This window comes from Eptatretus burgeri, chromosome 8 (genome assembly GCF_056783735.1).
Source record: "Eptatretus burgeri isolate ZD-2024b chromosome 8, Ebu_testis_v1, whole genome shotgun sequence".
In the NCBI taxonomy this organism is placed as follows: Eukaryota; Metazoa; Chordata; class Myxini; order Myxiniformes; family Myxinidae; genus Eptatretus; species Eptatretus burgeri.
Window position 1 is genome coordinate 85,702,328 of NC_140968.1, and position 20,562 is coordinate 85,722,889.

Genomic DNA, 20,562 nt, shown 5'->3' on the forward strand with positions numbered 1-20,562 from the left:
CTGCCCCATATCTCTCTTCCTTTCACCTCAATCACCTCCCGGACTTCTCCCCTTTTGTTCTCCCAATTTCTCCTACACATTCTTCACCTCCTTTCTCCTTGCTCTCCTCTCCCTTTCTTTGTTTCATTTTTCTCAATGAAGTGTTCCCCTTGCTGCAAATGACCCCTTGCATTGTGGTTTATTAATGCTGATGTTTTGACTTAACGATTATATTAAAACTCTTCGTACAAACTCTAATGCTCATGTCTATCCTCCTTGAAGCGGCCTGGAAAAACCCCATCCAAATATCACGGGACGCACTAATCGTAAGTTCTCTATTTTATTTCTTGAAAATACTTGTTTTGGTACAAACTTCAAAAGACGATTGTATTTTCTTTGAAGAGTACAACAGAGGAAAAGTTGCCTTGTAACATGATATTTTTTTTTATTGTTGCGCATTATTTTTAAAGAATGTTTTGATCGGATCTTTAAAATAAAAAAAATATTGCAAACATTCAACTTATATTTGTACCCATCTATATTCACGTCAACTATGACATAACAGGATGGTGCAGGGGCACTTGCCTCGAAGTTGTCTGGTCTTGGTTCAATTCTCAAACTGACTGCAAGACTGCCAGATTTTTTTTTATTAATTGTGTGTATGAAGTGTTGAGGTTTGTGGAGGAGCTAAAACACAGAACGGTTCAGTATGTAACAGAATGAAAAAGCAGCAGAAATGGGAAAGGGGGCACACACCAACAGTGGGTTGAGGGGAAGAAAAACGAGGGAAATCCGGAAAAATGAGATGTGGGTAAGAATGAGAGCAAGGGGAGGACACCCAGGGAGTGAATAAGATGAACACAGCCACAAACTCTTAATCATGGAAGGAGAAACTCGAAGTAAAAGGAGAAATCGGAAATGTGGATTTGAGATGGTTATTGAGGGTAGAAATTATCGTGGTTTTGTGAATGTATGACGTGAGATTGTGGTGAAGAATTGTCTTGAAGCTGTGGAAGGAAGAATGAGATTGAAGAGACTGAGGAAGTTGGTTCCACATGGGTTGGGGGAGGGGAGACGAATGAATGAGTGAAGGTGACTGTGTGTGCCCTGCAGAAATCTTGGGGTGGGGGTAGAGCATGGAACGGACAGAAATTGCAAGACCAGTATGGATGTGTTTGCAACGAATACCACCAACCTGTCTGCGATGTGAAAATGATAGGTCCAGAGATATGCAACACGTAAAAACTGCCAAAGACCTAAATATTGGGTAGTGATATGCCAGATGCCAAAACTGCCAGGTAATTCACAGACAGGACATTGCATCAATGACGGCTCCATCCACCAAGTGGACATTAAGCGGGGACCCATCTGATGGCATTGTTTGCTACTGGTCGACATTAAAGATTTCATACATGTTTTTATGACGACGAGTTGGTGAATTTAACATTTAGTCAGTGTGTGCGTGTGTGCGTGCGTGCGTGATCTACTCTGCTAATGTAAGTAATATGCAAGGTCTCAGGCGACATTTCATGTGCTTCCCAGGGAGCTTGCTCAGGCCAATAGATCCCGAGTCTCGGCGCGTCTGCTTTTATTCCAGAGTCGACCACTCGTTTCTGATGAGTGGGGGTCAATTGAGGAGTTTTTATTTTGCCAAAACCTGAAGCAATAAATGTGAAATTTCATCATTGATGGATGGTCTGCTCTACTCTTTTTGTTATTGACTCGTGATCTGGTTTTCCATGTGTGGGAGTGAGGTGTGTGTGCTTGCTATTTTTGTGTTTCTTGGGAACGAACATGGCTGGGTTTGTGTCCCAATTGCTCACCTTGTCCAGCTGCTTCCCCCATCCAGTTTTCACCTTTTGTATCAGAGGTATGCATTGTGTGGGTAGGTCCACAGTCTCCCCAGTTAGGCAACCCTCTCAGCTATTGGTGTGCCATGCTTCCAGTGTGGATCTGTGTCGTTTGTGGATGTCGTGTTTAGGACACTGGTCCCATCCAAGTCAAATTGTGGCCAGATTGCAGGCAGTGATGTGCTTTTGCTGACCGTGCCACCTTTCCAAGCCTAAATTGCTCTCTCATGTTCATCTTGCTTTCGTTTCAAATTTCTTCCAGTTTCACCAATGTAGAATTGGTCATGGTCTCTGCATGACGAATGGTAAACTACTCCCGTTTCGGCATCAGTAAGTTTTTTGAAAGGAAATTACAGGTGGTGTGTAAAGTCAAGGTGAGGGCATCTTGGCCGAGTATTTCCCACCATGGGCTTTATAAATGAAATCGAAAAAGAAAGCAAATTTGCCTTTTTGGATGTGGAGGTTTACCATAAGCCTAATGACTAGCTAAAGACATTGGTTTACAGAAAACCAACCCACGCCAGCAGATTACTGGATTTTAATTCCTGCAACCCAATCACCCACAAGCACAGTGTCGCATGGACTTTGGCAGGTCGGGCATGAACTGTGAATTACATCAGTTAATTAAATTATGCCATTAAATGAATTACATTAGTTAGAGGAGTACTGCTCAAAAATGGGCATCACAAAGGGATGCTCTCTACTTTGAAAGAACCAAAACAGACAGAATGGAAGGAGCCAGACATGCTTGGGTACCGTTTACTGCCGTACTACCTGGGCCTTCTAAAATAATGGGCAAGATTGTACGCAGCACATGGATTGGTGCAGCCAACAAGCCTCCACGCATCCACAATGTAACATCAAAACTAAAGGACACAATATCAACTGATGCCAAATCGGGAGTAGTTTACCATTCGTCATGCAGAGACCATGACCAATTCTACAATGGTGAAACTGGGAGGAATTTGAACCAAAAACTAGATGAACATGACAGAGCAATTAGGCTTGGAAATGTGATAAAGTCAGCCACAGCGCATCATTACCTGTAATCTGGCCACAAATTTGACTTTGATGGGACCTTTATTCTGGACACGACATCCAACAAGCGGCACATTGGTACTGGAAGCATGGCACTTCAAGAGCCGAGAGGGTTGTCTAACTGTGGAGACTGTGGACATACCCACACAATACACACCTCTGATAGAAATGGTGAAAACTGGATGGTGCAAGCAATTGGACAAGATGAGCATAAAATGGCAACAATCAATTCCCAACACCACACCCACACATACATAACATCTAACAGAAACTCCAACAACCACGCAACCCACACGCCATCTTCGTCCAACCCGGACACGAACCCATCCATGTTCGTGCCCTGGAAACACAAAAATAACATGCACACACATCCACTCACCCCACCACATAATTAGAAAAGAGCAGAGCAGGGCTGCAGGGCCCCCTACCTCGACGTCTTAATTTTATTAAAATACAGTGCAGCGTGTCTGTCTGTCTTTCTGTGTGTTTGATTATCCACTAGATTTTGCTAACGTGCCTGGGTACCCTGGGTCAGGTCATGGTGAGGAGGGGGGGGGCAGGAAAGGGAAGGACAAAACAGTGGGGAACAGAGACATTAGGAGTTCTGTGGAAGGGAGAGGGATGGGGTGGGGAATACAAGATGGACATTACAGGGACTTTCAGTAAGGAAAGCAGGGAATTTGAAGGAGGTGGGTTTGTGTTGGATTAATGGGGGAAGAAAATATCAAGGTTTTGGATGGGGGAAGATAAGAGGTGGTGGTGAACAGCTGTTTTTAAGGCCTGGAGGGAAGAATGGGATTGAAGAGATTGTGGGAGTTTATTCCAAAGGTGGGGAAAAAGAGGAATGAAAGAGTGAAGGTGAGCAGTGATTCGTGATTTTGGTAGTTTTACCAGAAGGGGGTTGCTGGTGGACCTTGAGTACTCTGTGGAAATATGGGGGGGGGGTACATATCGCAGACAGAGCAGGGTGGGCGAGACCGGAGAGGATGGTAGAAGACAGAAAGACCACCGACCTGCCTGTGGTGAGAGAGTGAGTGGCCCAAAGACTCAGCCTCACCGCGAAAGGTACCAATGATCTTCAATGCCTTGGTTTCTGCAGCGTGAAGCAGAGAAAGGTGAGAGGCAGGAGCACCAGCCCAGAGCGGTGAGAATTTCTCCATCAGGCTGCGGACAAAAGCTTTGTATGTGATCAGGAGCTCAGGTGGGCCAAGGATGGACTTTGTACGACGGAGGATTCCCAGTCGGCGACTGGCTTTGGAGGCCAGGTTAAAAACGTGGCTTTCCCAGGAAAGATAATGGCCAACAGTGAGACCCAGAAGCTTGATTGAAAGGAATTATTCAAGAGGTTTGTTGAGAAAGTAGATAGGGGGCTTTTCAGAGAGACATAGTGAGAGTGTGAGATTTGTAAGGATTGAAAGACATGTTCCACGTGTTGGACCAGTTTTCTGATTTTACCCAGATCTGCAGTGACCGAAGAAGCTGCTGCTTGCCGGTCTGAGAGATGACAGATGGTATGGCAGAGGGTGGAGTCATCAGCAAAGAGATAAAGAGGATTTTCCAGAGAGTCGGAGAGATCATTGATGAAAACCAGAAAAAGAACAGAGCCCAGAACGCTACCTTGAGGAACTCCAGCCTGAACAGGAAGAGGTGATGAGAGAACTCCATTAAGGGTTACATGTTGGCTGCAACAGGAGAGGAAGTCTACGAGCCATGAGTGGAGATGGTGTTCGATACCATAGGTAGAGAATTTGGTGAGCAGCACAGGGTGCCATACCGTGTCAAAAGCACACAACATGTCTGGGGAGATGGCTCTGATTTCATGTCTGAATTTTTTTTCGCATTTTTGCATGTGCACCTGGCACAGTGCATGTTGCTCACTTGACCTCCACCTGAGGCAGGGGGTATTACTATCCACAGGCACAATATATATATATATATATATATATATATATATATATATATATATATATATATATATATATATATATATACATATACATATACATATACATATACATATACATATACATATATATAGATATATATAGAGATATATATATAGAGATATATATATAGAGATATATATATAGAGATATATATATAGAGATATATATATATAGAGATATATATAGAGATATATATATAGAGATATATATATAGAGATATATATATAGAGATATATATATAGAGATATATATATAGAGATATATATATAGAGATATATATATAGAGATATATATATAGAGATATATATATAGAGATATATATATAGAGATATATATATAGAGATATATATATAGAGATATATATATAGAGATATATATATAGAGATATATATATAGAGATATATATATAGAGATATATATATAGAGATATATATATAGAGATATATATATAGAGATATATATATAGAGATATATATATAGATATATATATATATATATATATATATATATATATATATATATATATATATATATATATATATATATATATAGAGATATAGATATATATATAGAGATATAGATATATATATAGAGATATAGATATATATATAGAGATATAGATATATATATATATATATAGAGATATATATAGAGATATATATATATATATATATATATATATATATATATATATATATATATATATATATATATATATATATATATATATATATATATATATATATATATATATATATATATATATATATATATATATATATATAGATATATATATATATATATATATATATATATATATATATATATATATATATATATATATATAGATATATATATATATATATATAGAGATATATAGAGATATAGATATATATATATATATATAGAGATATAGATATATATATATATATATATATATATATATATATATATATATATATAGAGATATAGATATATATATATATATATAGAGATATAGATATATATATATATATATATATATAGAGATATAGATATATATATATATATATAGAGATATAGATATATATATATATATATAGAGATATAGATATATATATATATATATAGAGATATAGATATATATATATATATATAGAGATATAGATATATATATATATATATATATATATATATATATATATATATATAGAGATATAGATATATATATATATATATAGAGATATAGATATATATATATATATATATATATATATATATATATATATAATATATTGTTACGGATTCGCGCCCGCCGGCGTGCTGACGGCCACGTAACTCGAATCGCGGCACGTCGCCCACCGGACGGACAATCCAGTCGTGACCCTCTCGGACTAACGCCGGGAATCAGTCACGGGTGGACCTTTCGGTCTCACCGCGATCGAGCCAATCAGCCCCCGCGTGGGATAGGGTTGCTCGCCAAATTCGACCTACCTAAGTACCCACACGGAGGGTAGACCGGGCGATCGCACCTCGCCGCAGGTCGACTTCGGACACGGGCCACTTAAGCGACCCGTTCCGTACTATCGGGATAACCGAGCGGTGTTATCGTCGGCCTCGACGGTTCGATTAATTATCGGGCGTATTCAGCCCACTACCAACCCTTTACGTGAAGCAAGATGAGGATTCAATGAAAGAAATGACGAAGCGAAGCGGGAAACAGTTCAACACAAAGCACATTTATTCGCGATGAACGGAAAGCACACATATTCAATTCCACCAAAAGCACATAGAAAAGGAAAAGAAACACAATGCAATTTTACACAAAAAGCAAATGCGACAATGCAGATCTAATACCGATTACGCGAGCACACGGCAACACTTATACAATTTTACTTCACAGACGGCGCCGACAACACATATCCCCAAAAACAAAAGAAAAGAGAACCCTCAAAGATGAGGCGGGCCTGAGGCCGAGACCGGGTCGGGCCTACCCGTCTGGTGATGAGACGCGGAGCGGCGACGGTGCCTCAACTCCGCGGGCCTCGCGGGCAGTGTCTGGTAGGGGGTGGGAAAGGGGCCCCCTTGGTCGCACTATCTCAGCGCGGGGGGAAACAGGAGGGGGTTGCTGATGCTCGGGGAAGGGAGTATTTCCACTCTGCCTCGAGTCCCGCGACGAGCGTCTCCACCTCGGCCAGGTCGCGCCGTCGGCCTCCCTGGTGTGCAGCTCCCTGCACGACGCGAGCACCCCCTCGTCTGCCCTCGCCGCCTCTCCACAGCTCCGTCCCCTCCGCTCCGACTCCAACGCACACGACGACGACCAACTCCTTCCTGCTTCTTCTTCCCAACTCCACCGCCCGCGAAGTCTTAACTCTTTTTTTCCCTTGACTGACGAACGCGGTCGCTTATATCAGCCCCGTGGCTTCGCTCTCTCATCTTTGACCCCCTCCCTTCGACCTTTCACCTCGCTCCCCATTGGCCCGAGAAAAAGTGGGCGTGAATGCTTTTTGATCCATAAATTTGCATATATCGATCGCCCTCCAACGCCCTGGGGGCGGGGCCAAATCGCCCCTCGCTCACCGATTGGACGGAACAAAAGTGGGCGTGTGTCGTTTTTGATCCGTTTTTGAAGTGGAAAATCCGTGGTTTTGTACACGCTGTTCGGCGCGCGCCCTGCACGAGTCCAACACCGGTACCCACAAGCGGCGCAAGAACGGTGGCGATGCGACGGTTGCGAGGTGTGACGTGAAGCGGCGCCGCGGTGGGTGGTTGATGTTGTGGTTGTGGTGGTAATCATGGCGGTTGGTCCAAAATAAAGATAGCAAAAGAAAAACGGCTATCCTGAAGAGTCGCAGCACGCATAAATGACATGTATTCCCACTAGACAACGGGTTTGGGCCTAACTGCACATGTACTTACCGAGATATCTCACCTAAGGGACCTGAATGGTGGTTTGCGAATTTGGTAACCACAACACTACCCCCTCCCCTTTTTACAGACTCGTCCCGAGTCGTCAAATTTTCGTGTGCCATCATGTGTAGTTTTCCCCTAGTACATTTTACCTACGGATCCCTGAGTGCGACATTCATGGTATTCGTGTCCCCAAAATAAATAACCTGAGGGCTGCGTAACTACCTAAACAAACAAACTCACTCACACGGACGACTTAATTAAAATGGCCGGCGCTAAGACAAACATGCCGGGGGCGCACTCATATTTACAGTACATCTTAACCTTAACTTACAAATTTTACACTAAACCATGGCCCAGGATCAATGAACTCTGCAAAAGAAAAGCAGTTAGCAGGGAGCCAGGCTGCTCACATGCAGTCTCTGGCTCAAACAATGCAGGCGACAGGGAACGTGGCTGGCTGCTCACACGCAGTCCAAGGCCTTCCCTTTTGAACTGAACTCAGTGAACCACAACGGTGCTTGGGCTGCACAAACGCAGTCTCCGTGCCAGCTCAAGTGGCACACGCAATGAACACAACGAATGGATGCATGGACACAAACACGATGCACGGGCTGCCACTGCAGGCCCGTGTTGTAGCTGCCAACAGGGCAGTTCTCGCAGCTTGCAAACTGTTGCCTTGCGGATCCTGGCGCACATGGAAATGAACAGGGGGGGGGGGGCAAAGCAAAATTTGAACGGGGCTGGTGAACATGGGCAGTGGGCATGGCATGGCAAAGGCAGCAGGCAAACACAGCCCGCAGAAGAAGGCCGCTGCAGGCAAACACAGCCGGCAGATGAACTGGCCGGCACAGGCCTTGAAGTACCACAGCTGCAGACGATCCAGCCGGCACAGGCCTCGCAGCAAAACAACAGCTGCCGATGAAGTTGGCCGGCCTCTGCCTTGAAGCAAAACACGGCCAGCCGATGAAGTTGGCCAGCCTTTGCCGTTCCGTGGAGGTTGGTGGAGGGAGTGCGGTGGTGCTGGCCACTTGGAAGGCGGGCTCGGACCTACCTACCTGTCTCCCTCCCAACCTATCACCTTTGCCTGTCACTGTACATACCCACTCCCTTAATTTGTCAAACCCCAATTTAGCCCCAACTTATTTTTTTGTTGTTTTTATTTTTACTCCCCCACTATAAATCGTCCCCTAACCCCCTTTATCGTCTTTGTTCGGCTAACCTATCCTGTCACCTAGCCTACTCCCAACCCCTACGTTCCCTTCCCGGAGGGGAATAAGGGAGAGCTAACTTCCTGTGTCGAGGCCCAACGAAGCCTCAGGATGGCCTCCCCAGAGTTCGGCGATCTATAACCAAAGTGGGTCCAGCGGCCCACAACGACAGCGAGGGGATGGATGGTGCGGAGGGGTACACTTCCTAATCTACCCTATCCATTTAACTGTTAAACTACCCCGGGGCTTTCAACAAGCGCCTCTCGCTTAAACTATTGGTTCTAACAACCCAGATTCCCGTCGCCTGTGTTGGTGTCCTCACAATTTCGGGCCTCGCCCCCCAATTTTCTCTCCGTGCCCTCACACGGTCTCCTGGCTGGGACACGTGGCTCCCTTTGGCAGGCACGACCCTCTGCCGAATCTCCCGCTATGGCATCCCCGGGCACTACACTGCCTCCGAGCCTACCAGCTCCCTAACACCGGGGAGTGCCCCCCATGGCACCTCCCCTGAAACGCACACATGGCAGGCTGGCTTCCCAGGCCCCTTTCCGAGGGTCACCCTTGCCCACAACACTGCCCACGCGGCTAATGGCGCCCCGGGCCCCCGCCCCAAGCAGGCGCATCCGTGCCCACTACTCTATCCCGGCCCCCCATGGGCCCTTGGCCTACCACGGCCGACTAGCCTGGTGCCCGGGGTACCCACTCAGCGATACTCACCTTTCGCAGCCACGCTCCCAAGCCCGTCAACAGGGCTCCTGCACCCCTCCAAATGGGTCTCGAGCCTACTTTCCCACCAACAACAAAACGACCTCCATTTTTCAATTTGACTAACCCCCTAACTCACTTTATACTGACCCCGGGGTCCCTTGGGCGGGAGTCACTCCTCCCCCCAATCACTCATCGCACCATGCATTCCCCATTCACTCCATACACACAGACCCGCTGGCCTCACTCACTCACCAAGCACATGCTTCCACTTCACTCACCAACTCTTCAACACACACACCGCTGAACTCTGCCATCCTTCTAACTACCTCCCCTAACTAACTCGTGCTCCCACGTCGTCCCTTAAACTACAGCACGTTCCTTTTAACCTACATAGCTAAGCTACGTCCCCGCTACACATTCACAAGTCTGTCACTGTCTCCAAACTCAAAAATTCATTTTATTTCCCAACCTAAAGCTCACTAAATCCCTCTACCTAATCCATTCCACGGACTCCATGAGGACTTACCCCTGCCCCATGGAGTCGGTCTAACTAAGCTAACCCTTCCCCCTAACTAGTTTCCATCCTGTGCCCAGGTAAGGGGGTCTTCCACCCCTTGCCCAGGAATCCTGTGCACCCGAAAGTGAGGCTTGCCTTTTCCTTTTTTTTTTTTTTTCCATGCATGCCATCACCAGCGCGGCAACTCGCGCACTTTGCACCTGCCCGTGACGTCATGCAGCTGCACGTGTACCTCGTCCCTCCTTGGACGGTACCATCCGGCCGGGATACCCCTCCTGCCGGATTCCAACCACACGTGCAGCCATGACGTCACCGTGCGCATAAAAAAAAACACAAGCCCCACGTCTCGAGGGGTTCCCCACGCGAACAGATGTGCTTTGCCCGTTGGAGCTTAACACACACGATCGCGTGGAGAACCCGTCCGGTCCAAATCTGTTTACCTGCCTAAACTTTGTCCGTCCGCGGGATCGGCAAATCCACCGCTGGCGTTTCCGGACCGGGACTTCACTCTCGCAAGCGAGCACGTGGCGGTCTCGTGCGTTGCACAGCACGAACCGCGTGCTCACTGCTGGGCGAACCCGGCACGGTCCCCGAAACAACTACAGCCGCTACCCAGCTTTCGTTTCTCCCATGTCGCCGTCGTCGCCATTCGACCCACGCACACCTGCGTGTTACGACGCTCACACTCCACACCATTACATTCACACCGGGAGACGCGGCTGCGTGCTCCCGCATGCCAACCGACATCTCCCTTACATACCGCTCTCTCACACACACGGTCTCCCTTGCACTCGGCCGTTCACTCACGCATGCAACCTCCCTCGCACACGTGGCTCCACGCACTCGCAGCCTTTCACTCACTCGTAGTGCCTCACTCATACACCGTGCCTCACTCACACACGCGGGGGCACTCACCCGCGGTGCCTCATCCACACTGGCCATTTCATCCACACATACGGCCTCATCCACACACCGTGCCTCACTCACACACGCGGGGGCACTCACCCGCGGTACCTCACTCATACACACGGCGACACACACACGCGGTCTCTTCCACAAACGGTGCCTCATACACACATGGCGTGCTGGGAAGCACGTACTCCGGCACCATCGCCACCACACCACTCACACACGGGGTCGCTTCCACACACGGGGACGCACTCACACCTTGCACCACACACACAGGGACAACCACACTGGGGATTCGCGTCCCCACAAGGGTCTCCGGGGCCTCTATACCGCCCAAGCTCTCCGTGCACCCGTCCACAGCACCCGTCCTCTCAACCTCGCAAAGCACGACCGAACTCACCTGGTCGTGACTCGCCTCAAGGGGGCATACTCCCCTCGTTCCTGGAGGAGGCCATCCAGCTGCTCGCACCGGGTCCCTGCACGGTCCGCGAGCTCACCCCCATTATCCTCCACTACCTCCGTGTGTGTGCGTCACTTACCCCGTCTTCATCGTGTAGTCTCTCCTCTATTTTTTCTATCTCCCGTGTCTCTATACATTTATAAGTTTCTGTCGTCGTCACCTCGTGTCTCGTCTCACACGTTTTGGTCTCCCCATTTAATTTTTCCCTTTTGGTCACCGTCGATTCCTCTGTCACGACCATCGCCCAACACGCCCCCTGAATTATTTTTTTACCCGCCTCCACCGCGGGCCTGTCAGCCGTTGCACCCCCTTCCAGCTCGTTTGCTCCCACACGTGGAGTCGCCATTCCCAGCTCCCTGGTCACGGCCTTCATGCCTGCCTGCAGGCATCGGCCCATGTTCCGCGTCTCACCCCGTAGCTCTTTCATTTCTTCCTTCATGTTTGTTTCCATTCCGTTCATTTGTTGTGTATTCGCATCCAATTTTTGTGTATTCCCATCCAATTTTTGTGTATACGCATCCATCTTTTGTGTATACGCATCCATCCTTTGTGTATACGCATCCATCTTTTGTGTATTCGCATCCATCTTTTCGTTCATTTGTTGTGTATTCGCATCCATCTTTTCGTTCATTTGTTGTGTATTCGCATCCATTTTTTGTGTATTCGCATCCATTCTCGCTGTCATTGCCGCCAGCATGGCGAATAGCTGGGCCATGTCGGGTGCGCTTGGGTGAGCCGTTTCGGCAGGGATCGGGGAAGGGTTTTGGTGGAGGGGGGGAGGGGAGGTGTCATACACCGTGGCCGCTGCCGCACCTATTTCGGGCTCTGGGTTCAGTTGGGCGAGTCTGTGTTCCTGCACAGGCATTCCATCCTGGGCCATGGATTCTCCACATTCTACATCCATTTCTAATACCCCCGGCTCCCGCTCGCCTTGAGACGCCATCTTGCTTCTCTTAAAGGGTTAATTTCGCTCGCTCGTAATTTGGAGGGAATCGGGGGTCGCTTCTCTCACCCCTGGACCGATTCCCGTGAATTTAGCCGGAGACAGGAGAGCCCGTTTTCCTGTTCTCCGATACCAGTGCCGCGAGGAGGGCGATGAATTTGTATCCCACTCCTGACACCAGTGTTACGGATTCGCGCCCGCCGGCGTGCTGACGGCCACGTAACTCGAATCGCGGCACGTCGCCCACCGGACGGACAATCCAGTCGTGACCCTCTCGGACTAACGCCGGGAACCAGTCACGGGTGGACCTTTCGGTCTCACCGCGATCGAGCCAATCAGCCCCCGCGTGGGATAGGGTTGCTCGCCAAATTCGACCTACCTAAGTACCCACACGGAGGGTAGACCGGGCGATCGCACCTCGCCGCAGGTCGACTTCGGACACGGGCCACTTAAGCAACCCGTTCCGTACTATCGGGATAACCGAGCGGTGTTATCGTCGGCCTCGACGGTTCGATTAATTATCGGGCGTATTCAGCCCACTACCAACCCTTTACGTGAAGCAAGATGAGGATTCAATGAAAGAAATGACGAAGCGAAGCGGGAAACAGTTCAACACAAAGCACATTTATTCGCGATGAACGGAAAGCACACATATTCAATTCCACCAAAAGCACATAGAAAAGGAAAAGAAACACAATGCAATTTTACACAAAAAGCAAATGCGACAATGCAGATCTAATACCGATTACGCGAGCACACGGCAACACTTATACAATTTTACTTCACAGACGGCGCCGACAACACGTATCCCCAAAAACAAAAGAAAAGAGAACCCTCAAAGATGAGGCGGGCCTGAGGCCGAGACCGGGTCGGGCCTACCCGTCTGGTGATGAGACGCGGAGCGGCGATGGTGCCTCAACTCCGCGGGCCTCGCGGGCAGTGTCTGGTAGGGGGTGGGAAAGGGGCCCCCTTGGTCGCACTATCTCAGCGCGGGGGGAAACAGGAGGGGGTTGCTGATGCTCGGGGAAGGGAGGATTTCCACTCTGCCTCGAGTCCCGCGACGAGCGTCTCCACCTCGGCCAGGTCGCGCCGTCGGCCTCCCTGGTGTGCAGCTCCCTGCACGACGCGAGCACCCCCTCGTCTGCCCTCGCCGCCTCTCCACAGCTCCGTCCCCTCCGCTCCGACTCCAACGCACACGACGACGACCAACTCCTTCCTGCTTCTTCTTCCCAACTCCACCGCCCGCGAAGTCTTAACTCTTTTTCCCTTGACTGACGAACGCGGTCGCTTATATCAGCCCCGTGGCTTCGCTCTCTCATCTTTGACCCCCTCCCTTCGACCTTTCACCTCGCTCCCCATTGGCCCGAGAAAAAGTGGGCGTGAATGCTTTTTGATCCATAAATTTGCATATATCGATCGCCCTCCAACGCCCTGGGGGCGGGGCCAAATCTCCCCTCGCTCACCGATTGGACGGAACAAAAGTGGGCGTGTGTCGTTTTTGATCCGTTTTTGAAGTGGAAAATCCGTGGTTTTGTACACGCTGTTCGGCGCGCGCCCTGCACGAGTCCAACAACGGTACCCACAAGCGGCGCAAGAACGGTGGCGATGCGACGGTTGCGAGGTGTGACGTGAAGCGGCGCCGCGGTGGGTGGTTGATGTTGTGGTTGTGGTGGTAATCATGGCGGTTGGTCCAAAATAAAGATAGCAAAAGAAAAACGGCTATCCTGAAGAGTCGCAGCACGCATAAATGACATGTATTCCCACTAGACAACGGGTTTGGGCCTAACTGCACATGTACTTACCGAGATATCTCACCTAAGGGACCTGAATGGTGGTTTGCGAATTTGGTAACCACAACAATATATATATATATATATATATATATATATATATATATATATATATATATATATATATATATATATATATATATATAGCCTCACTCCCAGTCAACATTTATTTTGTTTTAAGTGCCACGTCTCATGGATCCAGTTTCCACATTTTCCCACCTGCTGTTTATAATTTTATTTTCATTTTTATTATTCCGTGTTTGTCACCCTGATGGCAAAATACACACCACCCAGGGGTGCCGTGCAGGATTTTAGGTGTGGAGACTCAAGGAAAATAGTATTTTTCCAATACAAGTTCATAAAGAAACGTTTATTTTTCCATTGATAAGACAAAACGGAATTTATTGTTTGTAACAATTTTGGGGTTATTTATTTATTTGTTTATTATCCTCAACGGAGAAGGCACTTTTTAAAAATGGAAAATCACTATCTCTTACATACCCACTCCAAAAAAGTAAATAAATACGTAGCCCATTCATGGACGATCGTGTTGCAGGAAGCCCAGCATCGTTTTTGGCCTCAACCTTTGACCTTGACTTGCACAATTTAAGCAAAAAAACAACTCTTCTTGCTTTAGTTGATGTGTGTAATTCCTTCAGTGCGACTCTCATAGGAAGCCACTGAAATATTTAGAGTTTTCCCCAGGATTTCATTATAGCAGTGGCTGGAAATGTTGTCCGAGTGGATTTGTTGCTTCGAAGTGTACCTAAATAATTCACCACCTGGCTGATTTACTGTTGAAGAAATGTAAAGTGCTTCTCAGTGTCGACATTGTGACCTAAAAGTTAGTTTATTGAAATGGTGTAACTGATTTTATCAATAAAATTATTTTGGGGTTTTTTTTTTCAGATATATATGTTCAGGCATATTGATTAAAGTGTTGGAATTTTGCTGTAACCAGACAAGGTTTGCGAAGTTTTTAATCTGTGTTGTCCGGTGGTCTTTGCTGAATGTATGAACGTAAATTGACTTTAGGCCACCCATACAATGAATGATCTGCCATCAGCTTTGGTTAACATCCAGAAAATACAATGGAGGCATCCGTCGAGCTTAACAAAGTCTTTGTTATACGTTCGGCCTTGTGCCACGTGACTGTCTTGTACCGACAGGCGTCTCGGAATATATCCAGGAGAAAGTTGTCGGAGCTCAGCTGTCATCAAGCTACCAAGAAACCCAGGCAATGGCACATTTATTATTCGTTGCTCTTTCACATCATTATATCAATGTTTCCTCGCTTTACTCCTCACCTTGCTTTTCCCAGTGACGTTTCTCTTTGTCATGACTTGCTTTGCAACTTGTTCACTCCTTCCTTCACACCATTTTGTACAATACAAATGTTTTAGATTTTGTGTATTGGCCCAAACGATACAACTGTTTTATGTTGGAGTACATGCTAGTTCGCATGTTGAGTTGGCTTGGTCTGCGTGCTCGCGTAGATTAAATCGCTTTCTGTAGCTCGAATGGCACTCGTAGAGTGCATAGTCTCGCCTCGCGCGTTTATTCTGAAGAAAAACATAATCGTTAACTGATCACGTTACTATTATGGCCCACTGCTATTGTGGCCCATATGCCTGTATCATCCATGAACCCTATTATGTCACATAGTTTGTTGGAATGGGTTATTAACGTCATAAATTTAATTCTTCACTCCCATCCGGTCATTGATCAAACATAAGTTTCAGATTTTTGGATAAAGATTTCAGTTCAACCAATTATGCCTGGAATACCACTTCACCGATGTCGTCGTTCTCACCCTGTACACCCAATGGGGGTGTTGATGACGTATGTCAAGTTTCAATTTTTTTCATCGAGCGGTTTAGTTGAAAATGATGTCCAATTTTTTTTTCCATTTTTCAATATGGCAGCCATACAATGTGACTGATGACATCATAAATTTAATTCTTCACACATCGAGTCATGGATCAGATATATTGAATTTCAGATTTTTGGATAAGAATTTCAATTCAACCAATTATGGCTGGAATACAGCTTCACCGATGATGTCATTATCACTCGAAGTACCCCATCACGAGTTGATGACATGCCAAGTTTCAATATTTTTCTTTGAGCAGTTTTGGAGAAAATTACGTCCAATTTTTTTTTCTCTAATCCAATGTGGCTGCCATACCATGTGACCTTATGACATCAGAGTTTGCAACAAAATATTTTCAACGGGCAGTCCTTCTTCTTCTTTCGGCGGGCTCCCGTTAGGGGTCGCCACAGCGGATCAACCGTCTCCATTTCGCTCTATCCTCCACATCTTCCATTGACACCCCAACCACCCGCATGTCCGCCCTCACCGTATCCGTGAACCTCTTATTTGGCCTTGCTCTTCTCCTCCTGCCTGGCGGCTCCATCTTCAACATCCTTCTCCCGATGTACTCCACTTCCCTCCTGTGCACATGTCCAAACCATCTCAATCTCGCCTCTCTCACTTTGTCTCCAAACCGTCCTACCTGCGCTGTCCCTCTAATATACTCATTTCTTATCCTATCCATCCTCGTCACTCCCAACAAGAATCGCAGCATCTATAACTCTGCCACCTCCAGCTCCGCTTCCTGTCTTTTTGTTAGTGCCACCGCCTTCAAACCATACAACATAGCTGGTCTCACTACCGTCTTATACACTTTCCCCTTCACTCTTGCAGCTACCCTTCTGTCACAAATCGCTCCTGCAACTCTTCTCCAGCCACTCCATCCTGCATGCACTCTTTTTCACTTCTCTCCCACACTCTCCGTTACTTTGGACAGTTGATCCCAAGTATTTAAACCCATCCACCTTCCCCACCTCAACTCCTTGAAACCGCACCATACCACCACCCTCCCTCTCATTTACGCACATGTACTCCGTCTTACTCCGACTGACTATCATTCCCTTCTCTCCAGTGCATACCTCCACCTCTCGAGGCTCCCCTCAGCCTGCTCCCTACTCTCCCGACAGATCATGATGTCATCCGCGAACATCATAGTCCATGGAGACTCCAGTCTGATCTCGTCCGTCAACCTGTCCATCACCATTGCAAACAGGAAAGGGCTCAGAGTCGATCCTTGGTGCAATCCCACTTTAACCTTAAACCGGTCAGTCATTCCTACCGCACACCTCACCGCTGTCGCACTGTCCTTATACATATCCTGCACGATCCTCACATACTTCTCCACCACTCCCGACTTCCTCATACAATGCCACAACTCCTCTCTTGGCACCCAATCATAAGCTTTCTCTAAATCCACAAACACACAATGTAACTCCTTCTGGCCTTCCCTATACTTCTCCATCAACATTCTCAAAGCAAACATTGCATCAGTGGTGCTCTTTCCTGGCATAAACCCATATTGCTGCTCACAGATCGTTTCAATTGGCAGTCCCTCCTAGGTTTAAAGTTTTGCATCGATCAGCCAAGCGGTTGCAGAGATAAAACATTTTTTAAAGCTAAAATATATACAGTACACGCACACAGGCAGGGGCATTGCAATAGTCTCGCATTCCCTTCGGGGCAAGACTAACGAACCTATTGGAGTTGTCATCCTGTTTTTTTTGTTTTTTGTTTTTTTTTACCCCGTGCACATGAAGCGAAAAGCGGGGTTAATAAGCCATTGGTTCATGTCCGTCCGTCTGTCATCAGTTTACTAGCATGTAAGACTCGTCATTTCACTGACTGGAATACCAACCGTTGCTGTGATGGCTAATCTATGGTGCGAGAACAAAAAAGGATTTCTGGGAGATCCTGCCGTCCGTGCGGGGATAACCAGCGTTGCCAGGTTAGTGTTTGCAGTTTTGCTACGTGTGCCCACGTACCCACCCAGGAACCGTCCTTTATTTATTTATTTTTATTTTTGGCATCACAAACCTTCCTCCTCTTCCTCCTGAATCCACCATCCTTGGTTAAATTGGTGAATCCATTCTCAAGTTTCAGCACGACAAACAGACAGACACAGCTCCTTTTATAATACAGATTTTTACGTCTGCACATGAGAGGAATTTTTGAGGTCACGTGCCTCCTCCCCTCCGTGAAGCACCATGTCGCATCAGTTCGTCACCCCTCGCGTATGGGAGAATACAGTGCAGAGGGGGAATTCTGCCATTTTCCCTCCGTAATAAATAGATTGTATCGTGTTTTGACTGACAGGTTGAAAGAGAAAATAAATAACTTTCGCCCTTTCAAAATCGTGCGAATAAGTTATTTAAATATTTTCTGCTTTTTTTTTTGTTTTGTTTGTATCCTTTTCTCACGTGTGTTTTATGATTGAGCAAGTGGAGCGACCTGCTTTATGATGCTTTGAAAGGCAGTGTATAATCGGAAATGCTGTTTGATTGGGCGATAGAGTAATGTTGTATGAATAAAATGGAACTGTTTGAAATTTTTTTTTTTTTTAAATATTGAATATAGCAAGCGTTTGCTGAATCTAATCGATATGCGAAACGGGATTGAATGAGACTCACCATGACTGCAAGTGAAGAAGAAGATGGAGGCAGAGTTTAGTTTTAATGTAAATGAGTATGGTTTGGATTCGTGGAGATTGGGAAGCAATGTTGTGGATAAAATATCTTCGTAGGCAGAGGGATAAGAGGTCGTGTTTACTTCCTGAGAGTGGTTTCATTGAAATCCGTACTCGGGGTAACAAAAAATGATTCCTCGGAGACCCTGCGATTGTCAGTTTATAATATCGGAACAACATTTCATGTTGAATACTATATTTTGAACACAAATCAGAACATGAAGAGGAAGAAGTCTTTCATTTACCATACCATGGCTCTAAATTCGTCTCGATCATACATGCCCAGACGGGAGTGGAATGATTTTATTTTATTATTATTATTGGTTCGCGGGTGCCAGCATTGACCACTATTTTCGTTGTGTCTGTCTGTCTGTTTGTCTGTTTGTGACTCTCTCCAGAGCATAGCTCCGTGACGTTTGATGCGATCTTGATGAAATTGGACACTAGCTAGATATCGTGGTCTGGTTGTGTCTTTTTGCATGAGGGGCGTCCCACGCCCACTTTAACTCTTTATTTATTTATTCTCGATTTTTTTCTTGCAATTTAATTTCCTAGAAGCTGTGCATAATGTCCATTAGTACAACATATAAAAAATCCGATTTGATTTGGTCAATTTTGACAGAAGAGATAGGTTTTTACGGTAGGGCATTATTTTACTCAATCGTCACCTCCTGGCTTGTTGTGATTATTATTATTATTATTTTTTATCTGCCTGCCTGGCAGTAAAATAAAATTTAAAAATCGTTCCAAACAGGAAACGTACTGTTTTTAAGGACGTTATAATGGACACGAATAATGAATGCAATGTTTTTGATAAGGTGATGTAAAAAAAAAAATTGCAGAAAATGGTGGTCAAACAATAATTTATTTATTTATATGACTTTTTTGCAATCTTTATTTTATTTATATTGAATTGTAAACTTGAAGACAAGAACAGAGATCACCTGTCATAATACTTCCAAAAACTTCCAGGTTTGCAGGACTTCAATTTTTTAAAAATTCAATGAGGTGGTGTATATGGGTGGTGTTCAGGGCTGCTTCTGTTTTACTTCAATAACACAACTTTGTTTTTTGGGGGTTTTTTTTAACGATCTGTCTTTTTTTTTTACGATTAAAATTTTTTTTAACGATTGAAAACATTATTTCTTAAAATTAAGTAACACTGCGTGGGGTATCGTGTTCTAATATGGAATAGGCAAAGCCTAGAAGCGAACGTAGAATTCTTATATTCGCTTCTGACTTAACATAAAACTTGTTCACAACTGTATACTTGCCAACTATACCGTGGTACATGTAAGCGCCGCACAGCTGATGATTTTGACGCAATTTCCGGTTACTTCGGCCTGGATTCGGGATCAGCGAACAAATAATGTAAATCACGATTAAAAAATATTTTTTGATGATGTGGGAGATATCTTTATTAAAATTAACTTTGGGAAAAAAATAATTTAATTCATAAATAAATAAACGATCACTTCTGGTCAAGAATAAAATAAATTAAAAGTTCCGGAAAGAGTTTCAAAATTACTCCCGGTAATATTACATACAAAAAAAACACTTCCTGTCATGAAAAAAATCACTTTCGGAAGGATAAAATTAACTTTGGGGAAAAAATAATTGAATAAATAAACAAACACTTCCGGTCATGATCTCCCGGCATGCATTATTCCCCATGACAAAAACCAGAAACGAAAAAAAAAACAGAAACAAAACAAAAACGGAAGCAAAATGGTCATAGCCAACGACACGGATTCACAATTGCCAGG

The 20,562-nt window shown here is 45.5% G+C and overlaps 1 protein-coding gene across 6 annotated transcripts in view; it reads left to right on the forward strand.

Annotated features, from left to right (window-relative positions):
• PAXIP1 (PAX interacting protein 1) overlaps positions 1-20,562 on the forward strand; it is a 93,825-nt gene that overhangs the window by 52,216 nt on the left and 21,047 nt on the right. For all 6 annotated transcript variants that reach the window (XM_085892888.1, XM_085892889.1, XM_085892890.1 and 3 more), the window contains 2 exons: positions 262-305; positions 15,410-15,477. In XM_085892888.1, the coding sequence (XP_085749014.1) occupies positions 262-305; positions 15,410-15,477 (112 nt within the window). The remainder of the gene's footprint in view (positions 1-261; positions 306-15,409; positions 15,478-20,562) is intronic.